The 27,424-nt window shown below is 32.4% G+C and overlaps 5 protein-coding genes across 5 annotated transcripts in view; 4 read left to right on the top strand and 1 right to left on the bottom strand.

The window, feature by feature from the left end:
* The window catches only part of LOC117785046 (cyclic nucleotide-gated cation channel), a 114,294-nt gene that overhangs the window by 67,551 nt on the left and 19,319 nt on the right, over positions 1 to 27,424 (bottom strand). Inside the window, exon 2 of the mRNA XM_034622931.1 lies at positions 8,379 to 8,750. Coding sequence (XP_034478822.1) covers positions 8,379 to 8,640 — 262 coding nt within the window. The 5' untranslated portion in view covers positions 8,641 to 8,750. The remainder of the gene's footprint in view (positions 1 to 8,378; positions 8,751 to 27,424) is intronic.
* Positions 14,200 to 14,855, top strand: LOC117785055. The gene is made up of 2 exons (XM_034622942.1): positions 14,200 to 14,253; positions 14,315 to 14,855. Exon 2 carries the CDS (start codon positions 14,384 to 14,386, stop codon positions 14,789 to 14,791), a length of 408 nt encoding a protein of 135 aa, XP_034478833.1. The 5' UTR covers positions 14,200 to 14,253; positions 14,315 to 14,383; the 3' UTR covers positions 14,792 to 14,855.
* On the top strand, positions 15,577 to 16,180 carry LOC117785054 (neo-calmodulin-like). Its single transcript, XM_034622941.1, has one exon. It carries the CDS (start codon positions 15,619 to 15,621, stop codon positions 16,069 to 16,071), a length of 453 nt encoding a protein of 150 aa, XP_034478832.1. The 5' UTR covers positions 15,577 to 15,618; the 3' UTR covers positions 16,072 to 16,180.
* On the top strand, positions 16,686 to 17,129 carry LOC117783762 (calmodulin-beta-like). The gene has a single exon (XM_034621307.1). The coding sequence runs from the start codon at positions 16,686 to 16,688 to the stop codon at positions 17,127 to 17,129; it is 444 nt and encodes a 147-aa protein (XP_034477198.1).
* On the top strand, positions 24,839 to 25,653 carry LOC117785052. Its single transcript, XM_034622939.1, has 2 exons — positions 24,839 to 25,047; positions 25,105 to 25,653. Exons 1-2 carry the CDS (start codon positions 24,991 to 24,993, stop codon positions 25,606 to 25,608), a joined length of 561 nt encoding a protein of 186 aa, XP_034478830.1. The 5' UTR covers positions 24,839 to 24,990; the 3' UTR covers positions 25,609 to 25,653.

The raw sequence follows: 27,424 nt of genomic DNA, 5'->3' as shown, positions 1-27,424 counted from the left end.
TTATTCTTAAGAAAGAAACTTGAATCGCACTAATAAACATACTTCTTAACTTTTTATCTGATTTAATTTTTAAAATTATTAATTTTTCAATTCATAATTTATGACTTATTTAACTTATTCTTGATATCTTTATTTTTACTATCGTTTTCTTACTTTTAAATCAACTTCATAAATAAGTAAATAAATTAATCAAAAATAAAAACTACTTTATAACTCGACTAAACAAACCTTTAAGTGTCTATAATATTTGAAGCATTTTTTAGTCTTGTTTAAGGCTAGTCATTATATAAATAACAACTTTTTTGTGTTAAGTTTAAGCAAACAACATTAAATAACTTTTAAATCTAACTTGAGTTTCTATTATTTGCAGCTCGACAAACTTCTTCGTTATTTAATATCGCATAGTTTACGACTAATCTTTTCTATGCACTTTTTTTTCCGTTTTTATTGAAACTAAAACTTATATTAAGTGCATTTTGTTTAATTTTTATTTTGTACAAAGTCATTGTTTGCTTTAAATGCTTTAAATTTGCTTTTTAAAATATAAAATGAGTTTTTAATGATTTCCCACTGTTTTTACTAAAAAAGCTGTTGTTTTTCTTACGAGTCTACTATTGCTTTTCATTTTGCATCGCAATTTATTTAATTATTTGCTGTCTCTTTTTCCTCCATGGCAACTTATTTTTACATATACTTAGCATATTTATTTGCAAACAAAAAAACATTTATATTTCTTGAATGCATTTCTCGCATCATTTTGTTAATGTGGAAAATCTCCTAATCCTATTGCAACTGCGGATCATCAACAGTTGCATATGTGTTTTTCGTTTTTTTTTATGAGTGTTTGTGTGTAAAAAGCGGCACTTAATTTCCCCTCTCACACTATGTCACTTATCCCTAATTTAGCTACTGGCAACAAACGCGCTGGTAATTTTTTTTATGCTTCACTTTAACTGATAAGTCAACTACTTAAGCGCAGAAAATCCACTGCTATCTCTAACTTTTGTACTATGTATATCCTGTAGACATTGAGATTAAGACTTCGACTCTTTTCTACTTGCTAATTCTTTTGGTCTATTATGTAAATTAATTTGTTGCTTTTTATTCTTTTTGTAACCGTTGTTTTTAATTTTTGAGGACTCTTTTCATAACGCAAATATAGTTTTAATTTTAATTTAAAGCTTAATATAAAGTTAATATAAATTTTTTTTTTACTCAAAAAATTTAATTTAATTTTAATTTAACTTATAATTTAACCCCAGAAATATGTAAGCCTATTAAGTCTTAGTATTTTATTTGCTTGTCTTAACTTAAAAAAAAAATTAATATACATAAATAAAAAAAAATACCGCACAAAAAAAGTTTTTATTTGCAATAGACAACTTTTATTTATTTTTTGAAATATTTAAGCCTTATCAATCTTAGTATTTATTATTCTGACATTGTTAAGGTACATAAGTAACTACTCGTATAATATTTAAAAAAAAAATAATTTAAAACCAATAACTTTTTTTGTTTCTTGCAAAATTTATATTTCTACGCCTAATTTTTTCTCTACATATTTTATGCTTTGCTGTACCTATACTCTATAATTTAATTGAATTAAATAATTAAATCATTGTGAAAATTGCCTAAAACTATTTGCATAGAACTCATTTTAGGGTACCTTCTCGTCAAAATTTTTTTTCTAGAGAACGCTTACTTATTCTGTCTATCTTTCTGCCTCTATCTCTCTCTTTTGCTGTTGACTGTGCTTTCTTTGGACAACACCTAGCAACTGCCAACTGCCAGCTGAGTTTTTCTATCTACCCCACCTGCCACACCTGTTCCACATCAGGCTCCACTGACAGCATTTGTAATTGCATTACGGAGCCGACAAAGCAAAGCCTTTTCAAACATTTTGTGTGTGTGTGTGTGCCAACTTTAAGTGCCCCTTTGTGCCGCTCTATACCTGTGCTTTCTGCCACTCTTAGCTTTCTCTCTCTCTCTCTCTCTCTATCTCTCTCTTTCTCTACATTTTGTGGTTTGTTGCTACGACAAACGGGCAACATTGTGACTGGGAAACGCTGCGTATACGCAATGTGGTGCTACTACGTGTCGCCAGCTCGTTTGGCTCAAACGCAAATGACAATTAAAATGCAGCCGTGAGCCATTTGTGCCCCAGCAACCCTCGTGCAACATTGTGGCAATCTGAAACGCCAACAACTATTTTTGAAAGCAATGTCCAGTTGCCACTCTCCCTGCAGTTACCCCCTGCAACTTTGTGCGCATTGCATTACTGCGATTTCAATTTAACGCGCGAGCTAGAAAGAGGAAGAAAGAGAGAGGGACAGGCAGGAAAAAAGAGTGAGCAACGTTTTCTATCATAATAGTAAACTAATATGACGAACAATGTAAGCGAAACAAATGCTCCGTGTAGGGATTGCATCAAGATTGCTTTTATAATTGAAATGCTCGAGTTACTGAAATCGAACTCAATATCCAACCCCAAGCCTCCCGTTTGACTCAACCCTACTTAATGGAATCTCAGGACTGTGGGAAGTTTAGCTTATTTCCCGCAAAGCTCACTTAAATTAATAAATTTTATAAATCAAGCAAAATTTTAACGTTTTAGCTTAAGCCGATTAAATCACGTAACAACGCATTTTTCACTACCATACACGTATATTAAGAACTTAGAAATCAATAACATTTCATACAAAAAACTCCAAAAAATATAAAAAAAAAAAAAAAATTACTAAAAATACATTTTATACAAGTAAAATCACTCAAAGAATTTTTTTTTTCACAATATAAATTATTAAATATCAATTTATCTGCTAAACTTGTAGTTTCTTCCACTGTGCGCTGGTCATTAAACTGTGCAATTAAGCTGTCTGCCACAGCGACCGTGGCACCTGCAACTGGCAGCATTCCGGAGTTACAAAGTTGGACTTCAGATTAGAGTTTATAGTAAAAGTAAAGAGGCAATGGCAATTGCCACCTGATAACTGGGCTCATGCATAAATTCTAATTAAAATTTGTGTGTTCCAGGTGGTAAATAAAACTAATTATACATGCGCACAATTTACAAAATGAAGGCAGAAGGCTTTAAAAACGGAAGAGTGCCTGGCAAATGGAAAAACTTTGACAGCAAATTCAGCTAGTATGTCTGTTACTGAAGTTCACACAACAACAACAACCGCAACTGGGCGTGCAATAACAACAAAAAACACAAAAACTTTTCACAAAACTTTGACGTTCTCCAAGAGATTTAGAGTCCAATATGCCAGAGCAGCCAAATCAATGATGCAGCTGCCATAAGACCTATAAAGCTCAATTATGGCATGAACAGCTCTATCAAAAGCGAATACGAAAGGTGAGAATTGCAAGACAAAAGCACAACAACAACAATGGGAACAAACACTGGAAAAAGCATTTAAAGTTGGCCATTGTTGATGACAATATCGTTTACAAGTTGAGCTAAACGTCGAGTATAAAGCATGAACTGATTTTTCAGTTTTGGTATGTTGTATCGATTTATTATGATTCAAAATGTTAAATAAATAAATGGGTTAATTCTATTTACTTTCTAATATTTATTTTGTTATTTTCATATATATTTTCTTTCATTTGATGACACCTAAACTAGAACAAGAACATATTTAAAAAAAAAAAAAATAGGAATAAAATAGTATACAACCAGATATGTTCTTTTATTTCTAAATTTAAATGTTAATTCAGTAACGCTGCTAAAATAAGCAGGCAATACGTATTTTAACTAATTGTATGTGTATCAAAAATTCAATCAGTGACATTACAAAAATATATATTTTTTATAGATAGCACCTAAACAAACTGAAATACATTTCAAAAAGTTTCATATTTATTCTTTTGTTCTATAAGTACTGATAAAACGACCTAATTTTGATTATGCCCAATGCTTTTTATGTTGATCGCACACAATGTCAAATCGAAAGCAGAGTCGAGAATATATAAATTTCAATTTTAATTAAATCCGAAATCTTTATAAACGAGAATTCTAAGAGAGCATAAAATTTGGTTATATATTGTACTGTATCTGTTGATAAATAGAATCTAAATGTTGGCTTAGTAATTAGCAATGATTTTAATTTTATGACGCGCGCTAAACGGAAGTGCAATTTGAATCAACGCGTTCTTTTAATGTCATTGCCATTGATTATACGAATTTCAGTTCAAACGCAATGTTAATTAAACATTATTTAACATAGAATTTAAAGCAGCATTGTTTTTCAAACTGACAACAAATAAGCTTTAATTATCGTCCTGTCCAAGTAAACAACGATTTATTTTTTTAATTTTGGAATCACAAATTTCAGATTAAAAGCTATCGAAAATTGTGTAAATAAAATAAAACTGTATGCCCAGCAACTATATGATTAAGTCGGCTTAATTTTAGCTTATATCTTTGAATTTAGTATTCCAATATAAACATTTATTTCACTCTCTTTCTGAAGCTTTAGTATTCCAATATAAACATTTATTTCACTCTCTTTCTGAAGCTTAGCTTAACTATTTTGCGAGCATTATCTCTGAAAATTAGAAAGTCAAAAATATAACCTATTGATGCAAAAAATGAAATTGTGGATTAGCTTGTTCATTTATAGGCGCTTATGTTGCACGTGCAGCTTTTAAAAATTTCATTGCTGCTGCTGCCTCGTTTCTTTTCTGTTTTCTGTATAAGTCAAATTCAATTTAGCGATGCCATGGAAATAACTTTGATCAAAGCCATGGCCAAATTGCCTTTGTCAACCAGCAAATACACACACTCTCATAGAGACACATACATGCACTCAGAAAAAAGTCACAGCATTTTATAGTCTTAAAAGAGCAGTGTACACAATATAAATTCAGAGCGTGATATACAAAAAAAGAAATACAGAAAAAAAATATGCCAAAAGTTGAGAACTTTCTCCTCGTTTCTCCTCGTTTTGAGCCTGTTGTTGTAGCTGTGGCTAGGACTATGACTATGCTTTTTCTGGTAATACCCTGCATGCCAAAAATTGTATAGTTAAAATAAGCATGATTAAAAAAAAAGGACGACAAAGAGAATATTGTAAAAATATAAGTGCAACAAAAAATCAAACAAGAAAATATATTTTTGGGCCTTACTGCTTTGAAATTAATTTCTTTAATTTAACCAACAATTTTGAAATATAATATGAAAAGTACAGGGAAGCTTGCCGTCTGTCATATAAGCTTTACAATAATGTGTCCGGATATAAACAACTTAACAGTCATTAAATTCAAGCCGCCGTATTCAGTGCAGTTTGAGTCATTAAATGCATTGCGCATACGCCATGTTGACCCGCATTTTATGTAGTACTGTTGTCGAACAAATTACGTTAATTTTCTTATGTTGCCAAACAAATGGATTGCGACAAATACAACAATCGCCTCGTATAAATCTCATTTTTGTCGAGTCAAATCGGGGCAGAGTCTGATTCGTAGCTCGTTAGGAGCAGAAATGCGGATTTATGGGACGCACAATGATAAATTGAATTTCACTCAAAATTAACTGTAAGCCAAAGCGAACGTGCCACACCGCAATCAACAACAACAACAACAACAGCAGCATCAACAACTTGGAAGAAATATGGTCGCAGCATATGCGGCCTATAAAATGTGACAAGCAAACCGCAAAAACAACAGCAACAACCACTTTTGGTAACACAACGCCTGCGTTTATAAATGTAGAAACATATACACAAATGTTCATAGTATCTATGGTTGTGTAGTGCGACCACAACTTGCAGCAAAGTCTGGCAATGAAATGAGAACAAAGTCTGAGGTCCTTTGTCCTAGCAATTGTCTCAGCATATTTGTCATTTGATTGATTTATTTTGCTTGCCATTCAAAAGACACAGAACTCTAGCAACTCTATGTTGCTGTGGTTGTTGTTGTTGTCCCTTAACACTAACAGACACACAGGCCCAACTGACTTGTGGCTCAATTGTGACAGGCAGGCAAGGACTTAGTTTGTATCTACTAGATACAAATACGTATACATTTTACCTTTAAGTTAAGTAGCCTTAGCTAAGGTGATTTGTCAAATCACAGCAGTGTTCACACATCACAGAGCAGCTAAGAGCGTGCACGATACTGCAGATACCCTACAATTTCTTTTATAAATTCATTTTAATTGAGCATACATGTATTTTTGACAATCTTTTGAAAAAAAAAACAATTTTTTAAATTAATTTAAAATTATATATATTAAATTAATTTTATACACATTCATATCCCCGCAGCATTATGTTTTATATTATTTTGAGCCAAACAAAAAAAATAACTTAAAATAATAGTTTTAAATTTGATTTTTAATGTTATATAACTTTATTTACTTTAAAGTATTGAACGCTCGTAACTCTCTTATATTATTAGATACATTATTTTACTGCATTATATAAAAGCACTTTTCTCAAATAAAACTTTCTAAGATAGTTTTTTAAAATTTAAATTATACTCTTCAAAAACAAATTTAAAAAAAAATTATATTAAAAAGAATTAGGAATTTTCTAAATATTTCCTTTTTTTAATAAATTATATTGAACTTAATTAAATATATGAAAAATTATTTTAAATTGTAGATAATTTGCAACTGAGTAATTTAATTTAAATTTTTTTGTAAAATTCAGAGATTCAAGGACTTCCAGTGCTGTACCTAAATACGATGTTCACGTATTTTATATGTAGTTTAAATTTTTGTGAAAGTTAACATTTGACGCTAGTACCAAATGAACACCCTTCTTCCTCAGAAGAATTTTTTTAAAGTGCTAAAACACATTTCTTTATATGAGTACAAGTTGTGGGTTCAAAGTCATCTTTATTAACGAGCTTTTTATACTGCGAATACTATTTTCGCAAAGGTGAAAGTTGATTGTCGAAACAGTTGCCATTTCAGAGATTTTCATAGCTTAATCCGCCAAGAACTCTGTGATCTCTTGGAGCTATGAATTTTGAGCTCTTGGATAACTGCTGATAGCATTAAAGTTGTTCCATTTGCAAGTCATTCAACTGCATTAAATATGCAAATGAAAATGGAAAATGAAATGTCATCATTTGGCGCACCTTTGACTGCAGTTTCGCTTTGTTTGGCTTTTGTCTATTTTAGCTGCGCATTATCCAAATGCCAATCATTGGCAAAACTTGCAACTTGCAACGTGTAACTTATTTGCGAACACTGCCTTAGCTCAACTGAGGAACATAAAATATGTAAATAGTGAACTACTAAAATGATTTAAAGTCGAGCAAACTCGACTGTGAAAGATCCTGTAAACATTCTCTAAAAAATAACAATTTAGTAATTTCTAAAAAAAGAGATACAGATTTTATTTAAAAAAAAATTACGTAATTTTTTACACAATTTTCGGCACATATCTTCAAGTATGTAGTAATCTTTGTATGTGGCGAATATTATGTCTGAATCTCTTAAATTTTTCTTCATTGGTATTTATTCAATCTATTTAATTTCTTAACAAATCCCCATGTATTAATAAAAGAAAAGCAGCGAAAGTAAGCAATCATCCCATTTATAATGTTGTCTTAAGTTGAAATCAACATTTTTTTATTTTGAAAACCGACTTTTTTTATTAGTATATAGTTTTTAAGTTCTATATGTTCATACAGAGAACAAGTCTATATTGATTCGACTGATCAAGCTATATATATATTTTATATGGTCTAAAATGTTTCATTTGCAACATACTGTATTACTCTCTGTACTTCTGAAGTACAGGGTCAAAAAAGGTCATTTCAATAGAGAAAAGAGATAGGGAGACTAAGGCAGATAAAGGGAGAAATTCCACAGACAAAGGCAAAGGCAATGACACAAAAGATACCAAAAAGGCACTTGCTACATTTGTGTGTGTTTTGGTGTGTGTGTGTGTGTGTGTATAGGGGGTGTGTAGGGGGTGTGTCTGTATGTATGTGTGTGTGTCATTGACACTACAAAACTTAATAGGCATTAGCTACATATATGGATGTATATATGTTAAAATTTCAGCAATGAGTTCTACACAAAGAATGCGAACAGCATGCAGAACAGTGGGTGGATTAAAGGGGGTGGTGGTGGTGGTGGTGTTTAGGGGTCAATTCACAAGATAAGTTTTGCCGATTGTGGATATTTGATTTGGTTTTCTCTGCATGTGCATTTTTGGGTGTAAATATGACTACAAAAAGTACTTAAGCCAATTGCTAGAGTGTGAGTGAGACGGACAGAGAGTGTGACAGAGACAAAGAGAGAGTGAGGAAACTGTGGGGGATAGAGTGTTTGGTAACTAAAGAGGGGTTTGGGGGGGTGGGGTTTATACTGTGTTCATTTGTTGAATTTCTCATTCTTTTTTTTTTTTGCCTACCTGTTGAATAACGGGCCACAGCCGCGGCAGCGCTGCCGGCGTCGACGTTGTTATTGCCCAGGCAGCCGCCATAGGAGAAATGATGGCTTGTCGAGCCGGTGCCGGAGACAACGGCTATTTCATCCAGCTCATGTCCGGGCGATGTGCCGGCTGAAACCAGACGCGTTGACGATGTGGCCGTTGCCACTGTTGTGCCAGAGTTGCCACCCTGCGAATTTTTGCGTCCACGTAACGAGAGCACCAATCTTTTAGCTGTGGACATGCCACCCACAGCACCGGATGCCAAATACCTATTGCCAACACCTCGATTTGCTACCACCTATTTATTACCGCTTTTATCGTGTCCTTGAGTAGCCTCCAGTTATGTCCCGCCTGCAATAAGAAATTGAAATGGAAATGAATATGAAAAACTTTTTCAACTTTTTCAATATTTGCCAAGAACGAACAACACAAACAACAAGTACAACAAATACTATTTATATCCTTAATAATTTCGAGAGCAGCTTCAAAGAAATATATGTTAATTTTAAACGAGACACCGACTGAGCTTTGAGAAATTTCATTTTCATTTTCATTTTTATGCGTCGTGACGCGTCGTCAGTGCAAGATAAAAAAAATGTAACACAATGCTCAAATGCCACTGAACAGCACAATCTTAAATTATGCAAATGTTTGCAATCAACGCTTAAGCAACAGCAAAAACGAACGAAAACAACTCTAAGATACCCGGTACCTAATTTAAATACAGTCAAGAATGAGTTTATACTTTGAATAAAGAGATTCGACTACAGACACTTAAATAGAAATATAAAAAAATTATATAAAAATCAATCCTTGCATTTTCTTTTAAGTTGCATTATTAATTACAAAAATTAAAGTATTTATTTAAGCTTAATCTTCCAATTCAAAAGAAACCCTTTCGATGTAAAAGTCTAGTGACGTAAGTTTTTCCATGCCTCAAAATTTCTGATATCCAATTTTGTGACAAAAGATATTAAATTAATAACGTAAATAATTAAATTATTTTTGCGCAATGTGTCGAATGCCATCTTATCTCAATTTTGATAAAGTTATGAGAGATCAAAGCTTAAAAAAAATGTCAGAGTAACGATGGTTGAAGAAATTAAATTTTCTAATTATAAAATTCGAGTATATAAAAGAATATTTGACATTGAATAAGTTTTACTAAAGTCTTCCTCCTTTTTCCTGTTGTAATAAATGGCAACAAGTTTAATATATCCTACTATACTACGAGTACCGGGTATAAAACAGAGCACACAAAATGATTGCGACATGAAAAATATGCCCGCAATATTAGCATACAAGAGTTCTGTATCAGCTGCGCGTAAAACAGTGCAGGAGGGAGAAGGGGAGAGAGGCAGCCGCATACAAAGCCGCTTAGACAAAACACATTCACACAAATACACACACACGCTCAAAAGCAGGCAACAAAATTGTATAACCCAAAAAAAAAACTGTCAGCTTGTCAGTCGCATGTTTTCTGTCTCCCTTGTCCCTCTCCCATACGCTCAATCTTGCCCTTTTCATCACCCACTCCTTGTTCCCTTATCTATTTAATATTTAATAAGCCGTGCGACGCATAACAAATTGCGAAAAAAAAATACTCAAAATTCATTTAAGTGTAAAGTTGATAACTTGCAACCTTTCTATTCTCCAAAATTTCTAACGATTTCGATAACGATAACAATTACTATTACATTTGCTTCCATAAGCACAAACAAGCTCTAAATCAGGCCGCATTTAATATTATTAAAATGTTTAAATTAGCTTGACTTTAAACTGGCGCGAATTTAAACTGTAATTCTAATGACACTCACAAGCACACACACACAGTTACACTCGCAGACACATGTGCTACTTGACACTTGTACGTGACGAATAACAAATTTGAGAGATTTGCTGCACTTTGATTGAATGTTGGCGTCGCAAAGCCGCAGAGATCCCAAAGCCAAATATGATTTATGAGCCACACAATATGTGACTCGCTCTGCTAATTTGTGACTGTGAACCCCAAAAAGAGGACGTGGCTGAGCAGGCGTTATCCTCCAAGCACGGACCGTAACGATTATAAAAAGAGGACGTGGCTGAGCAGGCGTTATTCCTCAAGTACGGACCGTAACGGTTATAATTTTGCAAATAAAAATTATACAATAATAATTTGTTAATGAAAAAAAATTTACAATAAATCATTATATTTTCTATCCCGAAAAATATAAATAAATTTTAATACATTTCAAAAAGAACATATGTGGGTATATCTAGTAATGTAAAAATACACAAAAACTCGATTTGGCGTAAACGATTTTTAAGTACTTTGACATGGTTAATTTTTCGACTTAATTAAATCGATTTTTATGAAAAATCAACTACTCAACTCTAAGTTGTTTCTGCATTACAATTAAGAAATTACATTTTTTATCTATTCATTTTCCCCTTGACGCTACTTCCAACTGTCATAGCTTTATGAAATCTAAGCCGATTTTCTTGCGGAGGCCATTATTAACCTCTGTTTTAATTCTGCAACAACATTTGAAAATTGAATTTTTTCACATCACTATCCATTTTTGAAAAATTGACCCATTGCCGCTTTTTGAAAAACATTAAACATATTTCATCATTATTTTGAATTTCTATTGGTTCTGCATCAAAATTTGAGAATCTGGTGAAAACCAAAGACAGTTAATTCATCCAAAATTTCCTATATCGATTTATAGTTTAGATTTACAGACATAAAATTTTTTTTTTGACCTTTTATTATTATTAAAATAAAGAAAAAAACAGAATATCTCATGTATCTCATATATCTCATATCTCATTTTTTAATAGGTTTGATTTTAACATACTCATAACTCTTATTTACGATTCGTGATAAAAAGAAAGGGGGCATGACTGAGAATGCATCCACCAACTGATTGAGGATCAAGTTATTGCATATCCGATTTCTATTCTGGGGAAAGTTTGTGATTACCACTAAAATAAAATGCAATAAAAATAATAATATACAGTAAGCTGAAATGGCTGTTTGGCAGGTAACCAGCTAGGGTCCCACCTGTGTATGTGTATGTGTATGTGTGTAGATGTCCTGGCCAAAGCCAAAAGGCAATCAAGTGTTGCCAAAACTATGCAAACATGAAAATTGCCAAAAGCTACCCAATGCAACCGGCTTTCAAATACAAAACCCAAGTTGCACACAAACCAGGAGACAGGTATAAAAGGCCAGACTGCAGGAAGAGTGAGGGAGTGAGAATGAGGGGAAGAGTGAGAGAGTGGGAGAGAGTTGGTTGGCATGTGCAAGAGGTGAGAGTGCAGCAGATTGCGGACAATTGTTTTCGTTGTGCAAGTGTCAACAGCATTTGCAATTCCGTTAAATTTTTACCTCTTTGGGGTTTTGTCAACGCTTCGCTGGTTTGCTGTTCTTGCTATACCCTGTAATTTAAGCCAAGCGTGTTTAACTGCTGCGAACATTGTTCGTATACATGCATTTTTGTAACTTAATAACCAATTTATTTGTCAGATTACTTCCCAGTGTCAATTGCCTCAAATCGAGCTCGGTGATTTCTAGAGTAGAAACAGGCAATCTTTGCTTTAAAATCTTCTTAAAATTACTTCTTTTTGGAAAATGGACAAAATCCGAATTAATGGTTTTAATTTATCTGAATTTTAGCACATTTTTTCTATTTATTCAATATTATACACAAATTGTGGCTACTGTAAAAAGCACAATTATTTCATTAGATTTCATTTTCTTCTCCCTTTTTTTCAATTTTTTAAGAATATTATCCACCTAAAATTGACATCAAAATCTCTTATTTTTCTTTTTTTCTCCTTTTTTTGATTTTATCTCACCTCCAATACTTACTTCCTAAGAATTCCAAGAAATAAATTAAAATTCCATCGAATTATTTCTTTCTAAATACAATCTCATCTTAACAGCCCTCCTTTCCATTTCACTTAGTTAACCCTCTGTTAACACTGATTTCACTGAGGAATTCAACAATTTAAACGACAAGATACAAAGTATATGTTAGTCTAGCATTTGAAGTTCATCGCGTTTTTCAATTTTGTTGTTACACATTGTGTGTTTGTCTGTCTCTGTGTGTGAAAATATGATAATATTTTTTCTTTTTATATATATAAGGTAGTTTTTATTGTTTTATTTTTATACTTTTTCTATTTTCTATAAGCGCCCACGGCGAATATGGCATCAGCTTGCAAATGGGTGAAAAAACGCTTATATTTATTTCAATATGCGATGCAATTGAAAGTTTAGTCAATATTACGACAATTGCATCTCTTATTTGGCCCATGAGCCTTAGCCGCTTTTCAAACGTGAATGAAAATGCAAATGCAAATGCAATTCAATTGTATTCAATTGAATTTAATACAATTTCGGAAATTCACAATTGTTGACTTAATTTTGGAATTTTGCGATATGAGCTGAATTTTCACATTTTCACACAATGACACTTGGCTAATTAGAACTTCTATGTGTGTGTGTGTGTGTGGAATGTGAATGCTATCTGTGAAAATGATGGTCAGCATTTGTTCATCTCGCATGACAGACAGCGAGGACTAAAAAATGAATCGCCATCAATCTCGCGTCTGACATTAGCAGCAGCTGAAAAAGTAGTGGAAGAATATAGAGGAGATGAAAGAGAAGGATAAGAAGGGAGACAGGGAACGCTGGCTCAGCATAGAGAGAAAAAGGCAGCTAATTACAGAGCTGATGACAGTAGCTCATCTGGAAGGGTTTTTGGTTTCCCAGATTACATTTCTGATATTCTAAGCCAAACAAAAAATAAAAGAAGATAATACTCAACTTTATTTTCCTGCTTTCTAGTGGTAACAAAAATACTTAAATTATTTCCTATTTCCTATTTTGTTCGCCTTATTATTTTAGAAAAATTTGTCTACATTTTCTACCAGTTAATTTTGTGTCACACAATCCCCAACAAAGTTATATTACTCTCTGGCAGTGTATACACAAGTAGATTACGTCAAGTGCACATTTGTCAGACAAATGGGACAACATCAATGACTCTGACAACTCTGAAAAGCTGCTCTGACCACAATTGACGCTGCCTAATTGCATTTCGCCTTCATTTCTAATTCAAATCTCTTTCTTTTTCTTCCTCTAATGTTGATGGTCTGAATTTTATTTAAGTAAATACATATTTCATGTTTCATATTGTTATTAGAATTCAGGCAAATGAAATGTGCTGTGTCCATGATTTATTACAGCCTTGATTAATGTATACTCAACAGCTGTCATGTCATTTTATTATTATTATAAAATACGGTCTAAACAGATTATGAAATATCTGCATAATTTTAAGAACAAGTAAGAACTCTTTAGTCAAGTCGCTGACTAGGAGATACCCATTTCTCAAATTATATATGCATACATGGTAATGGCAAAAAAAAATGTGTATACTTTTAGGTGATTTATCCGATGTTTATTTGGTAAAGTAGGATAGTTTATAGTAAAATAGCAGACTGTGACTGAATCAACTGCTTCAAATAAGTTATTTTACCAAATTTATTTACTCTAGCTCTTAAATTAAATTACATGATTGAAAATTGAAGCAACGTTATGCAAAATATACTTTTTAAGAATGGATTTGTAATTTTCAAGTCAAATGCTCTTAATTTAGACAGAGTGAATAATCTTAATATATATCTCGTTAGCGTAGCCTTTCAAGTTTCAAATTATGCTTTCAAAAATTTCAGTAGTTAACTTAAATGTTTATTATATCGAATAGTTTTAAAAAAGGTTTAAAAGGTTTTCGGTTTTATTATGAAATTGTGTATAAATTTAGCAAACTCGTTAATTTTGGTCACTCTATTTGCATTGGTAAGTTTGTAAGTGAATTAGTATTTTATTCTCTAAAATACAATTGTGACTTCTATTGTAGTTGCACTTCAAATGTGGCAATGCTAGGAGTGTGGCTAGCTCCACACAGGTCTTAGCCACCACTGAAGCCATGAAAAGCAACTCGTCTGACCAACAACAGAATGCAACCACTGTGGACACTGCAGTGGCAATGTTGACAACCCAAACCAAGTCACTAGAAAAATCACAGCCGACATCTAGCAATGGGTTAACTCATATTTTGCGTAAAAAGCGTGAGACCGAAGTGGTAATGCCCTTTGATTTTAATACAATGCATTTGCCATGCGATTTGGATCAACAGGGCAGAGGTTCAATAATTGAATCGTTTCCCAATCATTGCGTTTGGGTTTGGAATAATAGATATGCGCATGAGGGTTTCTATCGCGTCTACAAAACCTATCAATTGGAGGCTTTCTTCTTTGGGCAGTATTATGAGCGCTTGAAGCGCTTTGAAATTGATCCGCATACTTGGGATTACACCAACGCGGGCATAAATTGAGAATGTATCTATGTAACTAAAATAAAATTTTCTGTATGTTCATTTGGAAACTGAACAATAATAATTCGCATTGAATGATTTAATTATCTTAAAAACACATAAGTCAAATATAATAAATAAATTTATATATTTGGTTATACATAAATGAGAGAAAAAAACCATACATATTTTAAATATCTCAATAACATTTCCTGTTTATTAAAATTAAGACTAACAAAGAACTATAAGTTAAATTAAATTAGAAAAAACTTAATACATATTAAATCTTCATAGAATAAATATCTTAAGCCACGATTGACTTAAAGACGTGTAAATCAGTTTAAAGTTGTTAGTGTTTCGCCACAAAGAACTATAGCTAAAATATAAATTTAAAAACTTAATTAAATAAGAAAAAAATAAAAATATAACATAAATAGAATTATTTTCAAACCATGATTGACTCTTAGGCATGTTTAAAAATGTTGATAAAAATATAAATAGAACAAAATAAAAAAACCATGACTTTTAGGCTTATAATAGAATCTAAAGTAATTCCAGTTATTCACGATTTTTCAGCTGCACAAAGAATAATATATAAAATATTAATAAGTAAAATTAAAATTTATAAATTAATTTATATATGAAAAACAACATGCATAAATATAAAATATATATAGAACAATAGCCATGATTGTCCCAAAGACTCAAAATGAATATCCCTGTATAAAGCAGGCTTTACACATAATTTTATCCATAACTTAAATGTAGTACTGTACAGATATTTAGATAATTATACACACATTTATTTATCAAGTTCTGGATTTCTTAAGACAAAATTATAGCGTGTAATGAATAAAATGGAGCTATCACCTCGCGAACTGCTGGAATTTGAGCGTGCATTCGCAATGTTGGATTTGGAGAAAGATGGTAGTGTTACTGTTAAAGAACTGCATTATTTCATGGCTACACTGGGCAAAAATCCCTCTGAAAGTGAATTGATGGCAATGATCAATGCAGTGGACACTGATGGTAATGGATCAATCGAGTTTCCCGAATTTCTCAACACAATGACTGCAAAAATGTGTACGTGTCCAAATGATGAGGAGCTGCGAGAGGCATTTCATGTCTTTGATAAAGACAACAGTGGCTATATAGGAGTTGATCAAATTCGTGTCGTAATGCTGGATCTCAATACGAAAGTGAGCGAAGAGGAGCTTGAGGATATGGTACGCGAGGGAGATATCGATGGTGATGGTTATCTTAGCTACGAAGAATTTGTCGAGCTGATGACCACCCAATAAATTAAGAACAGAAAAGTCCATAACAGATAAAAGTAATGCGAATGTATTTACGGGACGAGTACGGCCAGATTTAGAACTGAATAAATTATAATGTGTTTATTACAAAAAATTATTCTTTTTTTATTCCGTAAAAATCAATTTTTAAATCTAATGATTATTTAATAAACGTCGACAAAGTAATAATTTAATTTAAGTGACGTTGATAAATCACGTTTTGATTTTACAGAAAATTAATTCAGGATTCCGCAAATACTTTTAATCTCACATAGTTTCAAAAAATCAGTGATTTCGGACTTTATTGTACCGGCTACAAAAATCTTTATTCAAGAATATATTTTAATTAAAATATAATTTTCATCGTGGTTCTTATAAGATGGACTACACTCGAATATCTAACAGCTATTCGATTTTTTTTATAGCACAGCAGGCGACATTTCATACAAAATTCAAATATTTTTAATTGTACAAGTAAAAGCACGAAAATGCCATTTTTCAAAATACACCCGAATTGTACACATCTTTTGTAAATTATTCTTTTTAAATTTATATATTTTTAAATAAAATTAAGCAATTTAGAAATTTCTACGTATCTAAATTGTATAAGTGTATGAAATATGGAACTTACTGAGGAGGAACAAAAGATATTTAGCTGGGCATTCGGAGTATTAAATGACGAGAAAGATGGTAATATTACCAATAAAGAACTAGCTGCTTTTATGCGTTGTATTGGAAAAACTGCAACAGAAAGTCAGCTCAACTCGATGATCAATGAAGTGGACACGGATGGCAATGGATTCATTGATTTTAATGAATTTGTTACCGCACTGACGCGTAAATTAAGCGGAAATCTTGATGACGACGAAATACGCGATGCATTTCGAGTCTTTGATAAAGAAAACACCGGTTTTATAGGACCAGATCAATTGAGATCTGTGTTCTTTGACGTCGACCAGGTGGTACATGAGGACGAGATTGAGGAAATGATACGAAATGCCGATCAGGATGGCGATGGACGACTTAGCTATGAAGAGTTTGTTCAAATGATGTCAAACCGATAATTTCTACAAATAATTTGGAATTTGGTACCTAACTATAACTAAATGGACTTTGCAACACATTTTACAGCCAAAGTAATATTTTTAAATAAATGACGGCTGATAATTTGACATTTTTTTAATAGCCTGCAGGGTATTGAGTAGTTGGAAAATTGTCATTCCTTACTTTACTTCGTATAGCATAAGCACGTCAAATTAATTTCATCTCATTCCAGCTTTTAAATTTTATTTGGGAAAATACATGTTTCATGTCCTTTGTTATTGAGATTCAGGCAAACGAAATTTTTGGCCATGATTTATTGTAGCCTGTAGAAAAATAATGACAAATGGATACTTCAAAGCTGTCATATAAATTTATAATGTTTAATTCAATAAATCATGCATTTGGCAAACTAATAAATATCAAATACTCAGTTCACAATAGATTCTTAGTGCATTTAATAAATTTAATAATTAATCTTTTTAAATTTTCTTTATTAGATGTATTAACGTTTCCTCAATCGTTTTATCGTTAAATAATAGATTCAGAAATTTTCATTATAAATTGTATAAACAGTTCTTCAATCGTTTTATCATCAAATATTTGCCGTAAGACTGATTATAATTTCAATAACATCGCAATTCTTTCACGACAAATCAATAAATCATTTCTCTTTACAGATGCTTTTTAATTTTCGATTTTGGTACAGAATCTATTTACTTCATGGCTTTAAAACGAATCCATTGTCGCTTTTTTCTTGTGCCGCTTGTTCTACTTTTTGCTGTTCAGTTAAATAAAAGTCAGTAGAAAAGCAATTGAAATATTTTATAGTCGCCGCATTGTTTTCCCCGTTTTGCATAGAACGTAATAAATTGAAGCAATTCGTTCTTTGGGTTTTGGTGGCATGCAACACACAGCTGCAACGCACCTGTAATTGCCACTGCAAATACAAATACAAATACAAATGCAAATGCAAATAAAAATACGAATACATATATACATAAATACTTAAAACGAACCGCAGTTGCAATTTCGTTACAGTCGTTACATTTTAACTGCAGCACATTAAATAATTGTTAAATTACAGTGTAATTTCAATGTTGCAACTTGCTGTGGGTGGCAAGCAGACGTGGCGAATATTTATGCAAGCGTACACTGAAAACAAAAAGCGGTACACCGTGAAAAAATCGATCCCAAACTGTGTCAAAGTTCAGGGATATCAAAGTACAATTACGATTTTTATTTAAGCTATTTATTTATTTATTTAACGTCAAGGAAGATTATTTGAAAAATTAAAATAACATTTACAAAAAAAGAAGAAATTTCAAACATAGAAGAAAAATTAAATTTAAATATTTACTAAAAAAAAAAAACAATTTTCATGTATTTCATATTTTCGAGTCTAAGAAAAATTTAAGTCTTTCTGAAACCAAATTAAAAAATATCAATGTTAAATGCAATACTTTTAAAGATAAATTTAAAATAAATATTTATTTTCTGTCCATAAAATCGTTAGTATTATGATTGTGCAGTTTGCGCAACAAACATTTTAGTGATTTTTCAATAAAAACAAGAGCAACAACAGCAACAAGCTGACAGACGTGCCACATTGTTGCACGTTGGCTGGCCGCACAAATATTTAATTGTGCCCTGCTTTGCTGTTTTGTTAATTCTATTACAGTAACTATTTTCCGCCCTTTACACGCCGCACACAAACATAGACATATATGTCCATAGACACACACACAGCCACAGACACACATATTTAGACAGCCGCAGATGCATCACCTGCTCCGTCGACCCCCACAACAACTAACCCAGCTAACCAACTATGCAACCACCCCAAAAAAAAACCCAAACTATATCAGGCTAAATTCTCTCTCTACACTCTCCTTCTTTTCGTTCTCTGTCACTCCCACCCTCCCTCTCATTCACTCTTTGTTGCAATCTTGAATGCCGACTCGCAAACGTTGCGCACGAATTGCAATTTATAACTGTACATTAGGGTGTCCCGGTAGTTTTTTTTTTTTTTATTTCAAACGTTAAACTGGATTTTGTATTTTTTAACGATTCCAGTCAAAACTTCAGAATTTTGGAAAGTGTTATTGAGGTCGCTAGTTGTTTTTTTTTCAAGTTGAGCTCTAAGGTGGAACTTTAAAATACTGTAAAATTTTGGTGTTTGCAACTATTTTTTCTAATCAAACTTCTTTGTTATTGCATTTAAAAATTTTAAATAAACATGCCGCTGTAAAGAAAAATTTATTCTGAGTACATTAAACAACAACAAGAAATTATCTTGTAAGCTTTTCTAAATCAATCGTTTCTTGTTTTCAACGTTTAAAATACGTAACACAAAAAAAAACGGAACATCCTAATGTACATTCGCGTATATCCACACTCACACACCTACTCACAAACTCATACATACAATAGCCAGCAGCACATAAACATTTTTGTTAGCTGCGCTTTAGTTCAACGCTGCTTCGCCTTTATGTCGAGGTGCCTGCATCCGCATTCGCGCCCTCATCCATTTCCACATCTACCACGTCCACATCCACATCCACATTCGCATCCATATCCTCTTCTGCATCCATTTCCCATGTCCTGCGCGGACTGCTGCTATTATAGTTTTTGTGATCCGCCGGAGCGCAAATAAACAAAAGGTTTGCCTCGTGCAAAAAACAAAACAAAATGAAGTACAACTACACAACGTCAAGAACAATAAAAAAATTTAAAAAAAAAAAATACAAATGGCAAGTTTAAATGCGCTGGAAGGGCATACACGACTGACAAATACGCGGTAGTGTATACCTGTACTATATATTTAAAAATGCTGCAAACTATAAATATAAATAAATTGTATATGAAATCTTGTATTTTATATGATTAAATTTAGTTTAATGTACCTTAATTGTCTACTTTTAATGACTACTGTAGAACTGTAAGCTATTGTTAATTTAGAGTCATATTTTTAAATCCCAATTCTTAAAATAATACTAAGACGTTCAAATTATTGGTTTTTTATTAGTTTTCAATTTTTTAACAAATAAAAACAAATAATAATTTTTCGTAAATTGTATTTTGTTTTTTTTTTTTAAGTTTAACATACTGCATTTTTTTCCATTTTATAAGAATTTTAAATATTATTTTTAATAATTATTTGAATTTAAATACTAAAAAAAAAAAAAAAATCTATCTAGTCCTATAGATAGATAATGCAACCTCTGTCAACTCTTGTACACGGTATACAAAAAAATAAGTGCGAACTGAGCCTTTTGCACTCATAGAGAGAGAGCTTGTAGTGCTCCATCTTTAGCCTGGCAACAAATTGTGCTGGCGCTGGCTGAAAATATATGCTATCCTGGCAGATTTAGGCATTGCTGTATGCAACTAGCGCATGTGGCAACTATGTGTGGCAGCATACCAAGAGGGAAATACGAAAACCTAAACTGGCTTTGGAGAGATTATTAATCAATGGGCCAGTCTCAAAGTGCAGTCAACTAAAGAGATTTGTGTTTTGTTGTCCATGTAGCCACATGTTGCAAGTTTAAAGTGGTGTGGCAGAGTGTGGCACATTGCGGTGACTGTCTCACGGACTGTCATTCTGTCAGCTTCAACTTAATTGAATGCAAAATTAACTGTTAAGCAATTTCAGCGACTATAACTTGCAACATCGTGACCACAAACAGTGACAACAAAATACAAACACACACACACACACACACTAACACACACTCAAATGCTGAAGCATAATTGAATTGTACTTTAATTTGTGCTGCATTCGCCTAATGAAGTTGCATTTCAACGCAAAACGCCTAACTATATAAAACTCACATAAATTTTAGGGCGACACAGCATGAAAAATTTAATTTTGGCCTGCATTGTTGTGACAAAGTGTGTGTGAGTGTGTTTTTAGGTTTTATCACTTTGTACTGTGGAGAATGTTCTTCTTTTGTTGACATTTTTACCAATTTTTAAACAAATAAATATATATGGTTATACTAGAACATTAAATAATTAGTGGATGTTTACTTTGTAATGCTGGAATAAAATAAATTAAATACTAGTGAGTAATCCCATAATTTATAAGGTTTCTCTTGTAACGTTAGGAATCATATCATAAATAAATAAAATATCAAACTAAAATTAAAATAATTTACAATATACCCATATCTGCTAATGCATGTAAGAAGAACCCCAAAACGGCATCTTTTAAATTAGTTTGAATAACAAATGTTAATTTCAAATTTTGTACTTAAAGTATTTTTGTCTTTGAGTATAAGAAACTTAAAAATTCACATGATAATTGTATAATATTTCAATTGGCTTGCAACAGCTAACTGTATCTTCAAACAATAGTATCAAGCCGGCGCAAAAAAAAAAAATGATGGCATAAAAATACAATATTATAATTAAAATTATTTATTGTGTTACAAACAAATTAATATTTAGAGTTAAAAAATTCTCATATCTGTAAAATATTAACAAGGGGGCTCCGCCCCCTGCTCGCTTCGCTCGCCTACCCCCGGCTCGCTTCGCTCGCGGTGAGGTGCGGCTACAGTCGAGCACGCTCGACAGTAGGATACCCTGAGCCCATGTACTCTTTTATAAAAGTTGATTGTTGCCCATTTTCTATGGGCTCAGGGTATCAAAAATTACACACGCGAAACGTAATTATTCAACTAAAGTCGTAATTATTCAACTAAATCTAAATTCCGAAATAACTTCTTTATTTATGGGTCAATCGCTTTGAAATTTTCAGGGTCGTTTAATACGCATACTTCTCAACTGATTGTTCAGTTAGGGAGTGCTATGTCAAAAATTGCAACTGTAAATCGCTTTTTTACAATTTGTGGGCGAAGGGGGCGTGGCATCAAAAATTGGAAACAAACTTGACCTGCGTATGGTATTCACAAACCTGCACTCCAAATTTGAAGTCTCTAGCACTTATAGTATCTGAGATCGACGCGTTCAAACAGACGGACAGACAGACGGACAGACGGACAGAAGGACAGACGGACAGACGGACAGACAGACGGACAGGGCTAGATCGACTCGGCTGTTGATCCTGATCAAGAATATATATACTTTATGGGGTCTGCCACCGCTCCTTCTGCCTGTTACATACATTCTGCCAAACACATTATACCCTTTTTTGCCCATTTTCAATGGGCTCAGGGTATAAAAATTAAAATTAATAACTTTATACAAAAGTATAAAATTTTCATTATATTTAATACTATCTTATTACACAAAAAAAAATCATTCTCTTATCTGCATACTTGTGAAAAATGTATTAATGAATTTAACCCATAGTGCATTGCGTATACGCTCTGTAGTTGCTGTTGTCTGTTTTGCCAACTGTGTGTTGCCAGCTTCTGCTTCTGACAGCAACCAACTTCTCCCCTCTCAATAAGTTTATTCCTCCCTCAACTCCCACTCCCCCTGGCATCATGCGTGTCAAAACAATTGTCATTCATTTCCAGCTTGTCTGTAGCTCACATCGCATTCCATTCTGCCATCTTCATCTGCCTTTGCAATTATGGCCCAGTGACATGTGTTAACAGGCAGCAGCCCCGGGGCTATTCACAGGGGACGGTAAGGAGGGGAGAGGGGTAGCAGAAGCCATTGCAATGCGTTCAACATTTCCGTACAGATATTTTGCCCATTTCCTGCAGCCTTTTCAAACGCTCTGCCGGCACTCTTTTGGCCATTACGTATACGCCGCGCTTAGCCGCGTCTGAAATCAATATCAATAGAGAGCAGCGTACATCAGTGGTGTGGAAAGGGATGTTGAGGAAAGCTGACGCCTTGATTACTGCTGTCATATTATTTTCACACTTGAAATGTGCTGCCATATTCCGTATATCGATCTGCAAGCTGGTCATTATCAATGTTGGCCATTATGTGCCACTTGGCTGTCACTTTACATGCTCCTCCTTGGCCGTGTGGCTTTTCTAATATCCTAGTATCCTTCTCGACTGTCACTGCACTCACTCGCCTTGCATTTGCCCCACCTTATTTCATCGCCCATCAATTGGACTCACTGTAAGTTTTAGACCCTGTACTGAAAAAATAACATCGGGTCTTATCAGTTAGTCAAAAAAGAAATCTAACTAACTAAGAAATCATCACATTTGTTTAGTTTTATTTATTCAAAAGTCGACTTAAAGCAGTCAACAATACGAATTAATACTATTCAATTAAAAATGATAAATAAAGATTTTTAAATTAAAAATTAAATAATATACAATGTTAAATTTAAAGCTGTAAACATAAGATATTCACTTTGTTTTTGGTAATTTTTTGTTCAATAAAGTGAGAAACAAAATTTTAAAATAATTAGCTAAGGAAATTGTGAGAAAATAAATATTTTAAAATGCTGTAAATTATAAAGTGAATAACGGAACAGGCCTGTAAATTCTTAATTAGTCAATACCTCAGGAAACTTACACTGCTAAAGAAAGTTATAAGATGACTGTCTTGAAGAAATTACTTATAAATATGTACAGTTTCAACCAAACTTGGTATGCGCGTTCAATTACTAAGCATTTTTATTTTTTATTCTTTTTTATATATATATATATTTAAAAGTAGACCCAGTTTGCTTTTGAGCGTCTTTTAAAAAATTAAGGAATAACAAGAGCAATTACAGACTTAAGTAATATTTGTAATACAAAATTATTTGATTTTAAATTAACTTTTTTTTTCAAAATAAGTACAGAGCTTATCGCAGTCGAGTCTATTCAACTTAACGTTCCCAATATATCTTTTTTCGTTTTCTTCGTGCTCCGTTTTGAGCCTCAAATGCCTTCGTCGTCGTCGCCGTCGTCGTCGCCGTCGTCGTCGTCGTCGCCGTCGTCCCGCCATAGCGTGGGTAATTGATGCTGTATCGAGATGTAAGAGTATGCGGGGCTCTGTGTGTCTGTGTCTGTGTCTGTATATTGTTTGCTATCAATTTTCGCCTGGTAAACATGTTGGCCATAATTTGCAAGTGCACATCGCTTCGAATGGCTAAAACTTCGATGAACTTTAGTAGAGCATAAAGCAAACATAGCCAGCATATTCCTTCACACACACACACTCCCCCTTCCCTAAAAAACACAAACATAAATGCCCTACAATTCACCCGCTTCCAAGGAAATTCAGAGACTGACAAAAGAAAACGAAAAGTTTCTTTAAAAAGTAATTTTTTTTTTGCCTTTGCCAAGATCGTAAATACAAAAACTAAGATCAATGCTGTAAATTATTTTAAAACTTAAGTTCCAGTTAAATTATTTTCTGAACCTAATGCCTGAATAAACATATATAATTACTCTTTAGTGAAGAAAATTATATTAAAGCTGATATAAGGCAGATTATTTTAAAATTTGTTAAGTAGAATAGCTTTTGGAAAGCTTTATTTAATTATAAATTGATATCAATAAATCGCCTTTAAGAATTGTAGAATAATAAAATTATAACAAAAATAAAAAAATTAATTATTAAATGGAAAAAATATGTTAATAAGTGGTAATTTTCTGAGCTAAAAATGTAAAATTAAAGTTAAATATTGAGTTCAATTAGAAGAATTTAATGATTGGGGTTCAAATTTTTTAAGTGTCTCAGAATTCTTAACCAAATCGCATTATGTGAGACTTTTAACTCTTCAAACACAAAAATTATATATAAAAAATATTATTATTATATTATTATTTTTAACTTCATTTAAAAAATTGATCAAGTCTGGCGATGACTTGAAATTCAAACATTTTTGCATTTTAAAGTTAATTATTCTCATCAACTTTAGCAATTTACTGATTCCGCTTATACACATGAAAAAAAAATAAATACAAAAAAAATTACACTACGAAAGCTTTTTGCATTCAGCTTTATTTAATAGTCATGAAGCTTGGTATAAATTTAATTTACCCGACATCTGTGGTCATCTTTATAATATTGGTAAGTTCGTTTGTGGAAAAGTTTTTTTCTGAGATACGTTTGTGACTTCTATTGCAGTTGCATTTGCAATTTAGCAGTGCAAGAAATCTGGCCAATGCCACAAAGGTGTTAGCTAACAAAGAATTAACAGCTGAAGCCATGAAAAGCAACTCGACTAACAAGCAACAAAATGTCACCACTCTGAATAGTTCTAAAAGTCAGCGAATCAATGACACCACCGCGATAACAACTTTGTCCATTCAAACCAAGTTGTCAGAGGAATCTGAACTCAAAACCAGTACAGTGATAACTCATATTGTGCGCAAGAAGCGTGAGTTCGAAGTGACAATGCCCTATGATTTTAATACGATGCATATGCCATGTGAATTGGATGCAGTTAATAGACCTTATATCATATTTTTCTTTCCAAATCATTGCATTTGGGTAGTAAACAATAGACATTCGCACGAGGGCTTTTATCGGGTCTATAAGATGTATCAGTTGGAAGCTCACCTCTTTGGGCAATATTATGAGCGATTGAAACGATACGAAATCGATCCACATTTTTTCGAGTACAAATAATTACACTGCAATTAAATAAAATTTAAATAAAAAGCATGAAAGCAATAGAAAAATATATTTCTTCAATTTTTGTAACAAAAATATTTGGATAATTTCCAAATAAAATAAATAAATACAAAAAACAAATAAAAATGACTGTTTTAAGTTATTTATTTTATCTAATTGTACAAATATTTATAAAATATTTAAAATAACTAATTTATGTTACGAATACGAATCTTCATTGTGTTTACTATTTAAATTTGGTTAAATAAAAAATATGAGCTACAAAATATTATTATTACAAAAATACAACTAAAAAATGTAATTTATTAATTGAATTTATAAAATATAATATTATGAATATTAAACAAATATAAAGGGATAATACTTTCTGATATGTTCGAGTCTTTAGCTGAATCTGGATATTTAAAATAAAAAAAATTAAAAAACTGAAATGTAAATTTATATTTAGAATGTTATCTTTTAATTTACCTAATAAAAAAATTGAAAGTATTTGCTAACATACAAAACTTTATTGGATTCAGTCCCTTTGGGCTTTTTAAAATTTGGCATGAAATGAGAACTGTTCGTATATTGTTAATGGTAACAATCAATCAAATTTATATTGCCGAAATCATTTATCCAATACAAATAAGGTGTTTCGCTTAAGTGATTCGGCGAGTGGGTTTTTATCTGACAATTCGCATAACATTTGTGTAATTTGTAATTTCGTGGATCATCAATCAGCTGTCGGCAGCTGACGTTCTGCAATTTCTCTCACCGTCATTTTCCCCCATATCCAAGACTTTGAATCAAACTTAACGCATTGATTTATCGATGACTTGCCAAAAAAAAAGAAAAAACCAAGATGAAAATAGAAAAGAAAACCGAAAGAAAAGTTTGCCTTCAATCTAATTAGAGGCTTTTGTGGCCACGCCCAATTGCAACCTGCACACGTTTGCATTTTCACGCAGACAGCCATGAAAAATGTTGCCTTTATGGCGTCTTCCTGTTTCCGTTTTCCATGCACAGTCAGCTAGCTTTCTCCTTTCTTCCGCCAAGTTTTTGGCATCGTTTGCTGGCCACATAAATTGCATTTTCCTGGCCAAGTTCTGTTGCAACTTTAGCTCCAAGTCTGCATATCTAATTGCACAATGTGATAATATTACTAAGCTATGTTGTGACTTATGCATTTTAAATTATTCGTGCAAGTCTTTCAATTTATTTTTAGTTTTAGCTTCTAGTTTTTAATATACAATATTATTAACACTGTTGGGCAATGCTAACAATGCGTACATCAAATAAGTATTTCAATTCAGTTTCACCAGCCCAGAAATGTATGAGAATGCTAAATGCCGAGTATGCCAGCTTATGTAAATACCCTTCATAACATTGCAATAAGGTATACTTATAGCCATGGTGGAATAGTTTATTGTTCGTAATTCAAGTTCATTCAGTTAACGAAATCAATACTCCCTCTTAGTGCAAAAATTGTTTGTTCTTTTCATTAATAAAATAATTACAGTTGTTTTCATAAACTGAACTTAAAAATTAATTTTAAATCATTTTAATGGTGGGAAATAAAGTTATGATAGTTTAAAGTTTTAAAAAAATGTTTTTATTTAGATAAAAAAAAAATAAATTAAAGCTTATGCTTTCAGAAAAGCTCGTACAATAATAGTATTTATGTATAACTCAATTCTTCTTTTTCATCTGAGGTATTTCTTTTCGTGATTGACTTTTTTAATTGCAGTTCCTTGAATTTTTCTAGAGAATAGACCTGCTCTACCTATTTGTTAAAGGGTATCGAGTCTGTCTCTGTGGGCTCCTGCCC

This window comes from Drosophila innubila, assembly GCF_004354385.1.
Source record: "Drosophila innubila isolate TH190305 chromosome 2R unlocalized genomic scaffold, UK_Dinn_1.0 1_C_2R, whole genome shotgun sequence".
Taxonomy (NCBI): Eukaryota; Metazoa; Arthropoda; class Insecta; order Diptera; family Drosophilidae; genus Drosophila; species Drosophila innubila.
The sequence above is the reverse complement of the archived record's forward strand: the minus strand, read 5'-3'. Positions and strand labels throughout refer to the sequence as shown.

Bases quoted from the DNA above. Each gene is read 5' to 3' on its own strand.
- LOC117785055 (XM_034622942.1), top strand. From the start codon at position 14,384: ATGAAAAGCAACTCGTCTGACCAACAACAGAATGCAACCACTGTGGAC.
- LOC117785054 (XM_034622941.1), top strand. From the start codon at position 15,619: ATGAATAAAATGGAGCTATCACCTCGCGAACTGCTGGAATTTGAGCGT.
- LOC117783762 (XM_034621307.1), top strand. From the start codon at position 16,686: ATGGAACTTACTGAGGAGGAACAAAAGATATTTAGCTGGGCATTCGGA.
- LOC117785052 (XM_034622939.1), top strand. From the start codon at position 24,991: ATGAAGCTTGGTATAAATTTAATTTACCCGACATCTGTGGTCATCTTT. The intron at 25,048-25,104 runs GTAAGTTCGTTT...CTTCTATTGCAG, and splicing joins TGGTCATCTTTATAATATTG to TTGCATTTGCAATTTAGCAG.